This window comes from Sinohyriopsis cumingii, chromosome 12, assembly GCF_028554795.1.
Source record: "Sinohyriopsis cumingii isolate HCF-2022 chromosome 12, ASM2855479v2, whole genome shotgun sequence".
Classification (NCBI taxonomy): Eukaryota; Metazoa; Mollusca; class Bivalvia; order Unionida; family Unionidae; genus Sinohyriopsis; species Sinohyriopsis cumingii.
This window is the reverse complement of record NC_142972.1, coordinates 54,634,556-54,649,954: the sequence shown is the minus strand read 5'-3', so window position 1 is coordinate 54,649,954 and position 15,399 is coordinate 54,634,556. Positions and strand designations below refer to the sequence as shown.

At 35.4% G+C, this 15,399-nt stretch overlaps 1 protein-coding gene across 2 annotated transcripts in view; it reads right to left on the bottom strand.

The window, feature by feature from the left end:
* Positions 1-8,569, bottom strand: part of LOC149786479 (uncharacterized) — a 106,822-nt gene extending 98,253 nt beyond the window's left edge. For both annotated transcript variants that reach the window (XM_089976934.1, XM_089976935.1), the window contains exons 1-2: positions 8,439-8,569; positions 2,171-2,320 (exon numbers count right to left, since the gene is read on the bottom strand). In XM_089976934.1, coding sequence (XP_089833060.1) covers positions 2,171-2,320; positions 8,439-8,540 — 252 coding nt within the window. In that variant the 5' untranslated portion in view covers positions 8,541-8,569. The remainder of the gene's footprint in view (positions 1-2,170; positions 2,321-8,438) is intronic.
* Positions 8,570-15,399: the final 6,830 nt, after the last annotated feature.

The window sequence follows — 15,399 nt, the reverse complement described above, 5'->3', positions numbered from 1 at the left end:
CCCACCTCAAAACCAAATACTGTATCACTGAAAAATGTTATAAGATGCAAAACTATCAAGCAACAAGTTTTCCAATATTCTACCTAGAAACTGTAGTAGGATGAGTCTGTTTGCCACTGACAACTACTGGAGAAAAGAATTTATGTTCAAGGTTGTTATCTAATGCTATTACAAAAGATAATCTGCAATTTTTATGATTAAATTTAAAAAGCGTTGACTATTTTCATACAAAATTAATGTATTTTTCTAAGAGTGACCATGTATTATTTATGACCAAGATCATAATACACAGATCATTTTTCTTATCTGAATGAACTGTATTGAGAGCTACTGCCTGCTAAACATGGCCAGCGGCGAAAACTTTTTTAAGCCAACTGTTTTTCATCAGTGTTATCAACCCATGCATTGCAAAGTCAAATATAATTTCTACCAACTTATTTACTCCTCTGCAACCACAATGAACAATAGCATCACCAACAATGTATTGCAAAATCATGCAATTATCTTTTGATGTTAACCTCTACCTTTTTGTCTGACACCACATAAGATGTGGACCCACACCCTGCCACATCTGAATTGCTGTAAGGCCAAGGCATGTGCATCAATGTCACCATTATTGGGGAGGAATTGATGTCCCCACATTCCATAGGAACTGAAAGATAATATAGAAAAAAGGGTGGGATCTTATCCCCTTCCCTAATTGGACAAGTATATGCCGATTCCCTATCTCAAACTAGACTGAATGACAGAATGGAGGCTGGGATCACTGAATCCATCCCACTAATGGGACTCCAATAACTTGTGACCAGCACTTGAAACCCAGAGTCTGGACATTAACTTGTCAGGTGACAAAGATCCAGCAAATTATATTCCATCAGTCAATCCTGAACAACATTGAGGCCTTCCATTCTCCATGATGTGTGATCTGGTCTTTGGTAACTTCTTCAGGCTGCTGATCCTGATATAGTGCTGCATCTCTTCAGGTGCATTACAGATCTCTACTCTGTGACAGATACCACGTGCTCCTTGGCTTGAGATGCAAATACCCTTATAAGGTTCTGCAACTCTTCAGGAGCACAGCATCACTAAACTTACTAAGGGACAAAAATCCAAACATTTCAAGACCAAGGAGTGGTCCCATGTTCTGTTGGGACAAAGGAGTTAAAAAAAACTCCCAAATGGGGCAGTACTCTTCTCAAGAGAAAAGGAAAATCCCATTCACTCCTGGGATCAAGGAGATAAGGATCCCATACTCTGCTAAAATCAAGTATAGAAAGACAAAGATCATCTCTTTCTTCCTCTGCTTTTCCTGAAATGAAATGGATACGCTTCAAAGCTAGTAACTCTGTACAAAGTTTTTATTCAAATATTTGATGTTGTTGTTGTTGTAGGGTTTAACGCCATTTTTTAGCACACGATACATGGCGGCCAGAATTAATGGTGGAGGAGGAACCCAGGAAAACCCAGGAAAGAACCACCAAAACACGATAAGCTACTGGCGAGCTTTCTCACATACCCACATTAGCCAAATCCTCGACTCGAAACCATGCAGACAGAGGTGAGATGGCAGTGATCCGTAACGGATAGCACTTTAGACCACTCGGCCACTCAGGGCCCCCAAATATTTGACTTCTTAGCAGTGCAATTAACAAGGCAGTACTGCTCAAGCGAATACTTGTTCAGAACAGTGCAATAAAATTTGATGCTTAGTACAAAATAAAACCCCGGAACCATCATATGATGAATTTCTTGACCTAACACCAGGTGAGGAAAAGGGAAGAACAGAAGAGCACTGCTAGATGAACATGGTGCAAAAAAATTTCCCTAAATTATCAAGACAGCAAAAACTACAATCAAAGATTTCAATGACTAAGGTATAAATGCTCTATTAAAATGGAAAATTAGAATAATTTGCCAATAAAAATATTTATATACTAAAAAAATAGCAATTATCCAAGAGCAAATTGAACACTTCTTAGTGTTAAAAGCATCTGAGGAAAAGTATCCCACATGAGCTGCTGATGGTAGTCCGAGTGGTACTGGGCTCTCCCTGTTCTTGTTTGCATGTACTATATAACGGGAGGTTAAAATTGAGAGCTCAGATGAGGAATTTGGTGTCCCCAAAGGTAAGCATAGTAACACTGGGATATAATTTTTTTAAAAAAACAACCTGTGCCTTCCTTTTCTCATCTTCCTTCTGTTGCCTTCTTTTCTCATACATAACAAGAAGGTCCATGCAAGACTGCATATTCTCCAGGGGTTCCCAGGTGTCATCTTCAGGGCCATATCCCCGCCAGCGAATCTTGTACCGAACCTCACCCTAAGAAAGAAAAACATGAAATATATGTTTAGCATTAAACATTTGCAAGTAATTTTGCCTGAAAAAAGCTGACATGTTCTACTTTGGTTTATAAGAAAGCAGCTAAAATATCAAAACTTTTGTTTGGAACCTGGTTCCCAGCAAACTTATTATTAACATAAGATTTCTTGTCATAATCCTCATAACAAGATGACTGCCATGTATATCTGGTCTTAACACAGCTCTACTCAGTTCAATGAACTTGGTGTAAAAACTGGTGTTAAATATGCTAATACCTATTGCCATAATTTATACTGTGGATTTATGACAATATTAAGTTAGTGTAAGTGAAATTTAATGTGCGCGTTTTCATTTATTCAAGTGAATTTGGAAACCTGTTCAAAACAAAGGATTTTTGGTTTTCCAAGATGGCTACCGAAGTGGATATACTTCTGAAATTGAACTACATCTACCATATCTGAACTTCAGTTGATACCAACTCAAACACATTATGCAAGTTTCATTCAAAAGTTTATGGATAGGTGCTAGTCATATATAAGGATTTCATATACTTGCTGTCACTGTTATGAACAAGCTGAAAATATCAGAATCATGGAAACATATTTAAATACCAGCCCTGTATGTTCCTTACTCAACACACTCAGCTCAACCTTTTCTGCATCATTCTCTGGCTTTAGTATGTCTGATATACCTGAAGATCAGAGCCACAAAGATAATCCCATGCAGGAAAGTCAGAGTGAAAATGAAAACAAAGGTGCAGATGATGATTTGGAGTTATCCAATATGGCTGACATTTATCCAGACTTCTTGAGGGTCAAACATAATAAATACAGTATCACTGTGCATATAGATCCACAAAAGCTTGAGTTTGTAAAATAGATATTGAATTCAGAACCTTGCATGACTTCATGCAGTTCAAGTGTACAAAACGGTATTATCTACAGAACACAAGAGAAAAACACTGTGACAGCTACATTGTATAAAACAACATGTGTCTTACATATACAGGGACTGAAAAGTTTCACATGGTTAGATCATATTATCTGTAAATGTAGACAGGATGAGAATACCCATGCAAAAGGAAATTATATATGGAGACATCTACACCAGTAACTAGATATACAGTATTACCTCAAACATTTGCGAGGTTAGGTTCCAGAACCAGTCGCAGATCAGGAGGAATCGTGAATGTTTGGTACAAGTCACTAAAAATGCTAATAAATGCTTATTTCTAGGGTTTAAACCCTAAATATGACCCAAATCATGCTCCCAATGCACTTTAATTTCATTTAAAAGTTAGCTTAATACATTACCCTTAAAAAGAGAAATAAATGGTTGACGTAAAAATAGAGTACAGTATCGCCTAATGGGTATTTGCCACACTAGCGCATTTACAGTACGGTACATGTATACTAATATTACCCCTATACTAATTCATTGGCTGCCGTTTTCTTTGCACTCACAGTAAGGCAAAACCAAGTAACAAATGGGACTGTAAACTTAATGACTGACGTTTTCTTTGTCATTATCAGGAAGGTAAACTAGGTAAACTTCATATGTCATATAACGAAGGTACAATTCAATAAAATAAAGAAAACATATATGTAGAGGTTACCTACGAAAATTTTGCGAATCCAGAAACGCAAATGCACGAGGTATTACTGTAGTACCAAACATGAAACAGCTCCTAAAGTCTTTGACCTAAATGACTCCTTTGACCTAAATTAACACTTTTCCAGAGTGTCAGGCAATTACACGCTCCATAGATCATGACCACAGCAGTGATGGCTTAAACCTTAATGATTTCTTCATGTGTGTACATAAAAAAAACAATTAGGAACTTGGAGGCCCAAAATGAATTAAAACTACAGTTACATGCTATTAAGTCATCACAAGGGTTAACCCTTTACCTCATGCAAGTGTATTTTGACGCCTCTACTCCATTCGCATGGAAGCGCCTTTTGACGCCTGCTGTAAACATCAACCATTTTGAGCTGGTTTTCGTACCACCACCTTCGTTGAAAAAAACCCTATTAGATACTACATTCATTTCTGCAAATGACAATTACGTCAGATCACATGGTCACTGTTTATGCACTGGTCGATATCTGCTACTTAAAGTAACTGGGTTGTAATCTCCGCTCTCCAAAATGGTGGTCACGGATTTCATTCAGTACTTACAAAGTTTTCACAATTAGAATCACAACTATGAAAGCTTCAATAACTTAGGTAAAGGCTCTAATATTGATGTAGGCAGCAATTAGTTTTTATAAATTATCAAATTCAGATGATTTAGTGATGTAGACACAGATGAAAAACTTGTAAATTTCAAGTATGAGAAATGGCACCTACGGTTGGTCATGCGGCCTCACTGACATGACGGTGAACGAGTTCTCTCAAGATTTTAAAGCACATAAAAATTCTTCCATGAAACATAATTACACAGCTATAACAATCGGACTTTACTCTTAAATTTGTCCACATATAATAGATGTGTACCAAAAATGGCAAATGGTTAAAATTGCTGTTAAATGTAACATACACTACATTGCTTAACAGTTCATAGGCAGGCCTATGCATATGGGGTCGACTAGGTAACAGGTGTTCTATTTATAGCGTGCTGCACTTTGTCACTATGCTCTATTAGGTAAAGGGTTAATGAGCAAGTAACCTCATGCAAAACAGCAATTGAGACAGACTCCCAAAAATCAACAGTATCAGATGCTCAGACACAGACAATCCCAGTACCAGCCAAAAGAAAATGTAAAATGACCATGCAAATAAAAACTGATACCCAAAGTAATCCTGCATTACAAATGAACAGTACCCCCCTCTTAGTCATGTGGCACACCTGCAACAGCAATAAGTGTACACCCATGACCCTCAGCTCAGACAAGTCTGTTGCCTTCACCAACAACTGCTCAGACAAATGTGTCAAAATCAACTCAAGTAGTTCACACAACTGAAACACCAATTTCAGCACCCCTTCCTCCAAGATATGTGTCTGAAATACAATCCCGAGTCCAACACATGACATCACAAGCCAGAAAAGATAGGACACTAATAATTGGCTCCTCAATATTGAAAAGTATAATACCAAAGAGACTTTTTAAAACAGATGTACAGACTCTAAGAGGTGCAAAATACAACAACATTCATCTTTTTAATAGGCTAACACTGAAGCCAAAAATAAGTATTTACAAACTGGACCTTTGTATGGATACAAATTTATGTTGATCTATGGAGAACACATTAACTTGGGGCCAGAGAACAATTAGTTAGATTTATGAGGACAGGTACTTGTTAAATCGCTATACTGCAATGATTTCTAATGTCTGTGTTGGGAGAGGAAGTGATTCTTAATTAAGCCATGGTTCACTTAACCGTTAGATGACTAGAAAGGTATGGTTAACTTTGATTTAATATTGGAACTGTCAGATTTGAAATTTTCCAGATCCGTTGTTTGTAATTCTATAAGTCATGCTGACTGCACTTTGGCGCCTAGTTATAAAAGGCAGTAAATATATTTAATCCTGACTGGTTACGCTAAATAAGGGGCAGGGTTCTGACATGAAAATATTTTGGGTTTAAATTGCCCCCACTGAAAAATCTAATCAATCTGCAATTTTCCTGCAAGAGTGAAAATATAAATATCTCCGAGAATAAATCTGGAAGAAATTCTCTCTTAAAACATTGGTCAAAGGGACCGGATGTCTGGAAAATCAATGGACACAATTTTGGCAGTAAAAGCGAACAAAGCTTGAAAGCACAAGGTATCTGCATCAATTTCATGTAGTTTCTTGATACCAATATAATGATTTGCTTGAATTTAATTGTTTATATTTGCATGAATTTAACTGTTTATATTTGCATGAATTTACTTGTTTAAACCTGTAGATCAATTCTCTTGGAATGAGTGTAACTGTACTGGAGTTAATCTATCTGAATCTGTACAATGATCTTCTTTATATAAGTTTGACAAATTGCTTGAATTTGTCATTTTGTTTTATAGTTGAGCTCCGTTAATTACTGCCCATCACAATTCCATATATTCTGTCAGTGATCAATATCGTAGAGTACTGGAGCTTCATTCAAGTCAATCCAGCCCTAAAATGGGAATGGACACTTGCTTCCCACCAGTCATAGTCAGCCCTAAAATGGGAATGGACACTTGCTTCCTACCAGTCATAGCCAATCAAATAAACATTATTTCACTACATGTTTTCAATGCCTAACTTATTAAATTAGTTTACTTCCATCTCTAAAAGAAACTACTGCCTACAATCATTCTATCACAAAGAGCTTGCCATTCTGATCATAAATCAGCCTCATTAAAACAGAGGCCCCATCCCTGCTTAACTAGATCTCACCCTTTTACAATGAGATAGCAGATCTGAATGATTTGTTTTATTTCAGTAAGTGCACTTTGTTTATCATTTCTATGCATAGTATCTTGGTGCTAAAAGTGACAATAATTTCTTAATGCACCATTAATCTATGAAGGACATTACAACTTTCATCTCTGGCTGTCAAAATTTTCCCAAACAAATGCACCTCAAAATTAAAGTTAACGCTATCCATGGAATGTATCAAATCAGCATGTTCTTCACCCTGCAAAGTAACGTAAAAAATGGATTCACTGTGACTGAGGTCTGCTTTTTGAATAAACACGTTGGCAAACTTACAGCAAGAACTTCTGTTTGGTTTGAAACACCAATAAGTTGACAGAGTCAGAGACCCAGTGGCAACAATGAGGTTAGAAATTATAAATTAAGTTTTGTGCATTTTTTATATCCTTGTTGCTTTTCTTGTTTAAAATCTGTTTGGGGGAGGGGGGGTAAAAATAAAGTGGAAGGTGTGAGAAAAGTATAATTGTTGAGACAACATACAAAACAAATTTTAATATTTATGATTATCAGAACCACGGCAAATGCGGTTGTCATCAAAGAAATTGTAGGAGGCCAGTACTGAAATTATTAATATAATAACTCACACACCATCCCATTTGTTTCTACCACCCCTTACTAATTTTAAAAACAAAACAGTATCAAGGATATAACAAAATGCACAAAACGTAGTCCTTTCATTCACTGATTTATAATTTCTAACCCGATTGTCACCATGGGTTCCCCAACACAGTTCACTTGGTGTTTCAATGTAAACAGAAATTCTTCATGTAAACAAGCAGACAGACTGCTCGCTGGCCATTTATGCTTTCTAGAAGTCTGTTTCAGTAAAAAGTGTGTTATCTGTGTCCAATATTTGCTATGTCTATTTACAATATTTCTATACAAAAAAATTGAACAAATAAAAGGAGGAACTCTTGTAAATGTGTATTCAAAGAGATATAACTCCAAAATTTAAGGAATTGTTGAGATTATCAAAAACGGTGAATGACATCACATCTGTTGCTTAAAAACTTAAGACAGGCCCAAGTAAATATAGAAAGCATGTTGCTAAAGAACACCGGTTTGATTTGAAACACCAACTAGTTGGCAGTGTTTGGGACCCCCTGGCAAGAATCAGTTTTGAACAAATACATCTATTAATAAATTACCAGGTTTTGTGTGTTAGTTATATCCATGATGCCTTGTTTTTAAAATTGCTATGGGGGGGGGGGTACAAACAAATGGGATGGTGAGAGAAGATAAACCAGGTATCACATTACCATGAATTAAATGTCCCAAAGTAAAACTACAGGGGCTCGTTACAAAGAAACTTACGAGTAGGTCAATGGTTAAAGGGGGTGGGGGTGGGGGCAACCTGTAACGAAAAGCAGCTGTACCAATAATGACACATGCTGGGCGCTCTAGCACTCTATCCATTGACAGAGTCCCCGAGAGTAAAACTGGGAAGTGCTCTCCCAAAGCAAACACGAGTATGCTACAGGTACTTTAAAAAAAACTTTATATATATATATATATATATATATATATATATATATATATATATATATATATATATATATGAATGTAATAGTATGTATGTATAAAACACAAAATGACGGGATGCTATGTAAGGGGTGGAAGCTGTGACTGGGCAAACATGCAAATCCCTCTGCTTCTTTTCATCTCTAAATATGCGTTTACATTTCTTTATCAGTATCAGAAAATCTTACATTTATTACAGACTTTCCAACGATTTTATCCACTTCAAAAGACTCCTCCGTCTCGCCTGCCACAACAATATCACCATTACCCTTCTTCTCACTTCCTGCCATTGTGAATGCACTACTGGTTTACTTCCAGCACGGTCCTGAGAGGTGAACTTTAGACGATCACATTATTTATATGAAGGGGTCGATTCTACCAATTATAAAAAGTTGTAACTCGTGTTTTCAAAATGTTTCGGGTTGTCAATTTTTTTAATTATTTGTCAGCATAGTATCAAATCATTTTATTTATTTAAATTGTTTTAAGCATCTCGTTATATCTAAATGGTTCAATTTCAAGTCACCTATAATAATTAATCATACCCCCTTTGATAGTAATGGTTCTATCCTGTACCGTGTCGCGCGCTATGATGTAAATTCGGTACATACTAACTAACCTCGTCTGGGACGAGAGAGAGACTGCCAGAGGAAATTCGATTTACCTTAATGATTAAAAACAAATTAATAATTATACTATTTTCACGAACTTATTACACAAAGCTTCAATTTAACACGTGAATAAGAATCGAGCGAATACGAAAATTCGAAATTATACTGCAACTACGATTTTACTCAGATAAACTTCTGGGACCTTTTAGTTCGGTGAACATGGAAAGTGGCCATTTGCCATACTATTAAAATGTATTTCAGAAAGATCGCCGCTGCCAAGTCTGATTAAAGTGGTAAAATTACCAGTAGCAATCTCCAAAGCGCCCCACCCTCACCCCCAACTATTTCATTTTTATGTTGGGCTCCTGAAGCATCTGCTCCATTTGCTCCTCGTTTAATCGGACCTTGTCTACAGTGACGGACAGAAATGGATAGAATTAGCATCGAAATTCACGAAAGTTTTGTTTTCACATTTGATCACGTCGCGTTTAGATACTCACATGTCAGCGAACCAATTTTTGCAACTGTTATTTGTCTAATCACTTCATCATGACAGCCGTCATGATCATGATTATGATAGTTGCTTAGGTCAATTGTAAATTGTAATTTTGACAATTGTAACGCTGCCCAGAAACATTTAATTTCACACGTCTGTAAACTATAGGCAAATAATGTACGTACATACGAATACATATTTCTTTCTTCTATTTGGGCGTCGATGAACAGAATTTATATTGTTTTGTTTTTGTTTTAATGTTCGTATTTCTTTTCATTTTAAACTCTTTCTCTTTAATCTCAGTTGCTTTTGTAACATCACAACAGATTACATTTGTCAGCATTGCTTATTAGCGTTATTATGTATATTTAATTTATGCTGTGCATTGGACGATTGTCCGTAATTTAGGGTTGCGCCTGCTATATTGTTTAATGATCATTAGCGATAAATATGATATTTACTAAAATTTAATTTCACCCCCTAATCTTTTTTTAAATTAATTTAGAATTGTTACGAGTTTAGGCTCGAATAAGTAGTAACGCGAGAAAGAGTGAAAACAACAAGCTTTGAAAAATATAACAAATAATTTAATTCCCTGGAAAAATACTGTAAAAATAAAGAAATATGAGAACTTACGGTTTCCAGAATCAAATCCAAACACAATACAAGAATAATCCACGAATAAAATGCTTATTCACCCCCTTTATGATATTGTATTGTGCGACACAAGATGTTAACATTGACAGCAAGTATTAGAGTGTCATGCTGAAGGTTGTTATGTATATTTAATTTGTTTTGTGTATTAGACATAGGTCCATGATTGAGGACAGAGGTTTTTATTGTACCTGATATTTGTCTTGTTTGTAAGTTACAAATTGCTTGTTTACTTCAATCTGATTTCAAGACCAATCTTTGAATATGACCTTAGAAGTTTCTGGAAGTGAACATGTTTATAGTTTGGTATAATTTTCCATTAAGATGATTGAAGTAGTTTTTCTCTTCAGAAGATGCTAATGCGTCTAGTCAAGTGTGGATATATATAAAGAGTATTTTCTCTACAAATTTTTCATTCATACATAATTAGAAAATAATCATTTATTTAAATTATTCATTGGAATTGCGATATGCTCATCGACATTTTGGACTAAAAGATTACTTTCCGATTATATCATCGTGATACATCAAGACTGTAAGTATATCAGCACATACAGGACTTGAAATTCTTTCTGAATATTGGACTTGTGAAAGAACATTTAGGATTAATTTGGATTTAATTCACAATACTGTAAGTTCTTTTTAAATATTAACTTTTTATTTGACAAAACTCGTTTCTTTATCTTTTTTATACTTTAAAGTCATAGAGTTGTAACAAGGTATTCTCTTAATTCCGTTTATAGACTATGGAGTAGTCGCATAAATCAGCTAATGTGTCCGTTTTAATTGTTGTTTTAACATCTTATTGTATAAAGTTTACAAGCTGGATATTCACATGATCATTTACATCTAAAACCATATTGCTTATTATATAAGATGTTCTTCTATGATTGATTCGTTACTAATGACTGTAAGATCTGTTTTAATTATGTTTTTGGTAATATAGGATATGGCTTCTTAACTGGGCCTCGGTTGTTGTGGTTCCTTGGGAAAGCCTGCCAGTAGCTTCTCGTGGGTTGGTGGTTCTTCCTTGGGTTTTCCAGGGTTCTTCCTCCACCAGTTATTCTGGCCGCCATGTATAGCCTATCTTGTGCTGAAAAATGGCTTTAAACCCTAGAACAACAACAACAACTTAACTGGGCGGGTGGGGGGGGGGGGCTACACCCTTAGTCACAACTGCAAACAACACCTTTTGCCAATATTTCTTGACAATGCTGTTGCTGCATTTCTAGATGCCCGCAGCAAATAGTTACCGGCATGACGACTTTGTTTAATTTGTCGAAGAATAACCTTTTCATGTTTTTTGGGGGAGGGTTTGCCAGATAAAATCATTATGGGATCAATCATTTTCAATCTGCAATAATTATTCCATCGTTTTCAAACGTATGAATGATTTCATGTCAAATATAGTTCCATTTCTACGGCTGATTTTAAACCGTGTACTTCATTTACTGTGTCCAATTATTGTTTTAAATCTAACTTTACTTCTCTTAAAATCTATGTAAGAATTTAAGACACAGTAAATGAAGTAACTTCTCTTAAATTCTATGAAAGACCGCACTGGTGGCCTAGTGGTTAGAGCGTCCGCCTCACATGCGGGAGGTCGCAGGTTCGAATCCTAGCTGAGTCATACCAAAGACATAAAAGTGGTACTATCAGCTGCCTCGCTAGACATTCAACATTAAGAGGTTAGTGTTAGGACTGGTCGGCTTGGTATCAAGATATTGTGACTGGGTGTGATATTATGCTACATGTTTGCTAGACCTCACTATAAACTGCCACACTGCCGACACCGTAGCGATGAAATTTTTTTTAAAGCTACGTTAAAAACCCAACTAATACACACACATACAGACACACACACACACACACACACACACACACTTTAATTCTTTGTATATTTCGTCGTTGTTGTTGTTGTTGAATGATTGTAAAATGATCATCTAACATTTATCATATCTTCAAGTTGTGATGTGGATTTACCCCAGAGGCGTAGCGGGGGGTGGGGGGGGGCAGGGGGGTACATATGTCCCCGGGCGCCAAGGTACAGGGGCGCCAAAATGAGGCTTACAACGTTACATTATAATAAGTAAACAAGGGTAATATTCAAAAATGTGATTAAACGGGGAGGGGGCTGGGGCGCCAATTTTATAGTTCGTCCCCGGGCGCAAAATATCATAGCTACGCCTCTGATTTAGCCGCATACAAATATGTGTATTTACTCGCATCGAATAAGTCATTAATTAATACATTCCGCATACTGTATTGCTTTAGACCATCTTGCTATCTGAATCTGATATGTCGCCTTTGAATGTAATATACAAAATTAGTTATCATCTTTTCTAAAGCATTGTAGTACATCCTTGGTTGATGTTTGAAAGTTTAAAAAGCCAACATGTGTTATGTCTTATTTTGTAACACAACTAGCGCTTACGTCACTTGTATCCCATCCAAACTTGTAAATCAATACACATTATTTCTTGATACTAACATTGCTGCCTTTATGTTTTACTTATACAATACCTATATCGCATCTGAAACTGTGGATATCAATACAAAGTAGCTGTATGCCCCGTTATTGACGCTGTAACAAAGTTAATGTATTGCTATGTATAATTGTGTTAATTTATATTTGATTTAATTTAATCGTTTGTAAGTTTAAATCTTTTTACTTTTAATATCGTTACATGTCAAAATAATGTAATTTTGTTTACTAGGAATTTTATATTTTGCAGAAAATTTAGTTTGACCTGACTCTTTTCATAAACACTTAATAATAGAAACACTCTCTCTATTTTTGACTTAGTGCCCGACATTGATTCAGAAATCACTGAGACAAGTAAACAACTTTTTATTTTTATTTTATTCTAGGAGTAAAATGTTTGGGTTTTATCAAGGTCATACTGGGAGAACGTGATTATATATGTAAACAGACGATATTTCGCAATTCTGGGTTATCTAAAATTGCGCAGTATTCAGGTTTTATGCCGATGTCTATAGCGAAATTGATAAGTTGGGCTTCTAAACACTGGGACGTAAAGATGTTCTTTTGTTGTGACAGTTTGGAGTTACAATTTCTTTTTCCTGGAGATATTTGAGTAATCACACATAATTCTTGGACAAAGACATTTATTTAAATTTTATTCGGAAATTCAAACACCGGAATATTATTGACTGTGGAATACCAAAGAATTGTATACGATAAAGCATCATAAAGACTACAGTATACGTCATCACCTTCCATTTTGGATTCTTCTTCGGGACTCGAACTTGAATTCAGTCAAACATTTCATTACTAGGACTTCAATATTTTAATTCTTGGATTATTCTTGGATTATTTCGGGATTTTATTTTTAAAACCGCAAGTTCTTATTATTATTTTTCTCATTTTTCATTGTGTTTTTGTTGTTGCTTTTTTGCAGGGAAATAACTAATTTCTTATATTTTTTCATAGCCTGTTGTTTTCATTCTTTCTTTTGTTACTGTTTACTAGAGCGTAAACACGTAACATAAAAATTGGTGGCTCGTCCGGGATTTTTGAATTTTGGCTAAAATATTTCAGAAAACATTGTGTGCTGAAAAGGCGATGGATACCGTTTACCCGCGGTTCAAATCTCCGTAGAGTACGAATTAAAAATTATCTAATCTGTATGATAGTATTATATATATATATATATATATATATATATATATATATATATATATATATATATATATATATATATGCTAACATTCTTGCTTTGCTTAAATTGGATGAAACTTTGTAAACTGTTTCAATAGTCCTGAATCAATATTCGCAGACTGCTTTCATCTGAGGGTGGTGCTTTTGTCCTATCCCATTCATAAACTTTCATCAGGCAATTTGTGAGTAGCCAACTGGAGAAATGGCTTCACGAGATGGTATTCGAGGACACGTCAAAACTCAAAGATGTAGACATACTGATAATGAAAATGAAATAAGTAGACTTAGAATGAGAACATGAGAAGCAAAGTCAAGAGCTTGAGAAATAAAATCAATGTCTGGGAAAACAGAAGAACAAAATGTGATCTGACTACAGAACTGGACTTAAACCTGTTCCCAAAACGTTGTAATACAAATTTAAATAGCTGAAACAATATTCCCGAAAGGAATTAATTTTTAAAAAATACTGACCAGTGTGTGTGTGTGTGTGTGTGTGTGTGTGTGTTTAAATTGGCAAGTCTGCTGACTTTTCCATTGGAGATGACTATCATAGGGAACGATACCAGCATAGCCCACTGACTTGACAAATCTGATGGAGAAAGTAAAATTTGCATTTCAGAACTCTATATAGGAGTTATCATCACTGAGGATTGCTTTATTTGTTTAATTAACAACAAAATAAATAATTTACGTAGTATTATATTAACGGCCATAAGTCAAGAGAATTTTGATGCAAATTTATGTGCAGCGAGATCAATGTATATCTCAGCTTAGAAATATGCATTTCCTAAAATTGAAACATTTATCAGAAATGCAATCATGGAATGAAGAAGGAAGAAATCGGAAGAAATTCGAAGAAAGAAAACACAGAAGGAACGAGCCAGGATAAGATCGAGGTCAACATGAGTTGAAAAAGGAGAGAAGAATACAAATATTTATGTAATTTGGAAATTGTAACTATATAAGTAAATCATTGCTTACGCTTGAGAAACACGGTGTTTCGTTAAAAGAAACTAAAGACGTTGTTTTTTTTTGTACAAGCAAACTTGCTCTTCATGAACCTGTACAAAAAACGTGGAGTGCAAATAAAGCAATGGAAGAGGAGCCTCAGTAGTAAGTACATTTTATTATGACTGACTTTTACAAATTCACTACAATGTTGGACTAAGCCACAAACTGTATTTGCACTAAGAGCAGACGGCCCTGCGTCATGAGAGCAATGCCTTTGTAATATTACCTTAAAACCCATGGCCCATCTACTGTAGGACAGCATGCCAGATGGGCTGGTCCAACAATGGCTTGCTGTGGTGTAACTAAACTGGGACATTATTCATATGCAAACTATTAAAATCTCCTTAGAGAATAACAAACTCTAACATGTGTATATTTTGTAGGGGTATATATTTATAAATTATACTTAAGTGCATCCGATAATAACTGCATTTAAGTGCACCCGCTAATTAGACTAGTTTCGCAATATCTACAATAAACGCTCTCGGATTATCTAGCAAAATATCGCAGAACTAGGTGCTCACTGCTGAGAGATTTACAAATATTAAAATCTTTGAAAGTTAGAAGTTTATCGAGCATAGCCAACATGATTTACAGTGTTTAACCATCAAACAATTAAAAGAAATCTGAAATCTGAGTAATGATAGTGTCAGCAGACAAATGTTCATGTTAGTATCATATACATATGTCCTAAT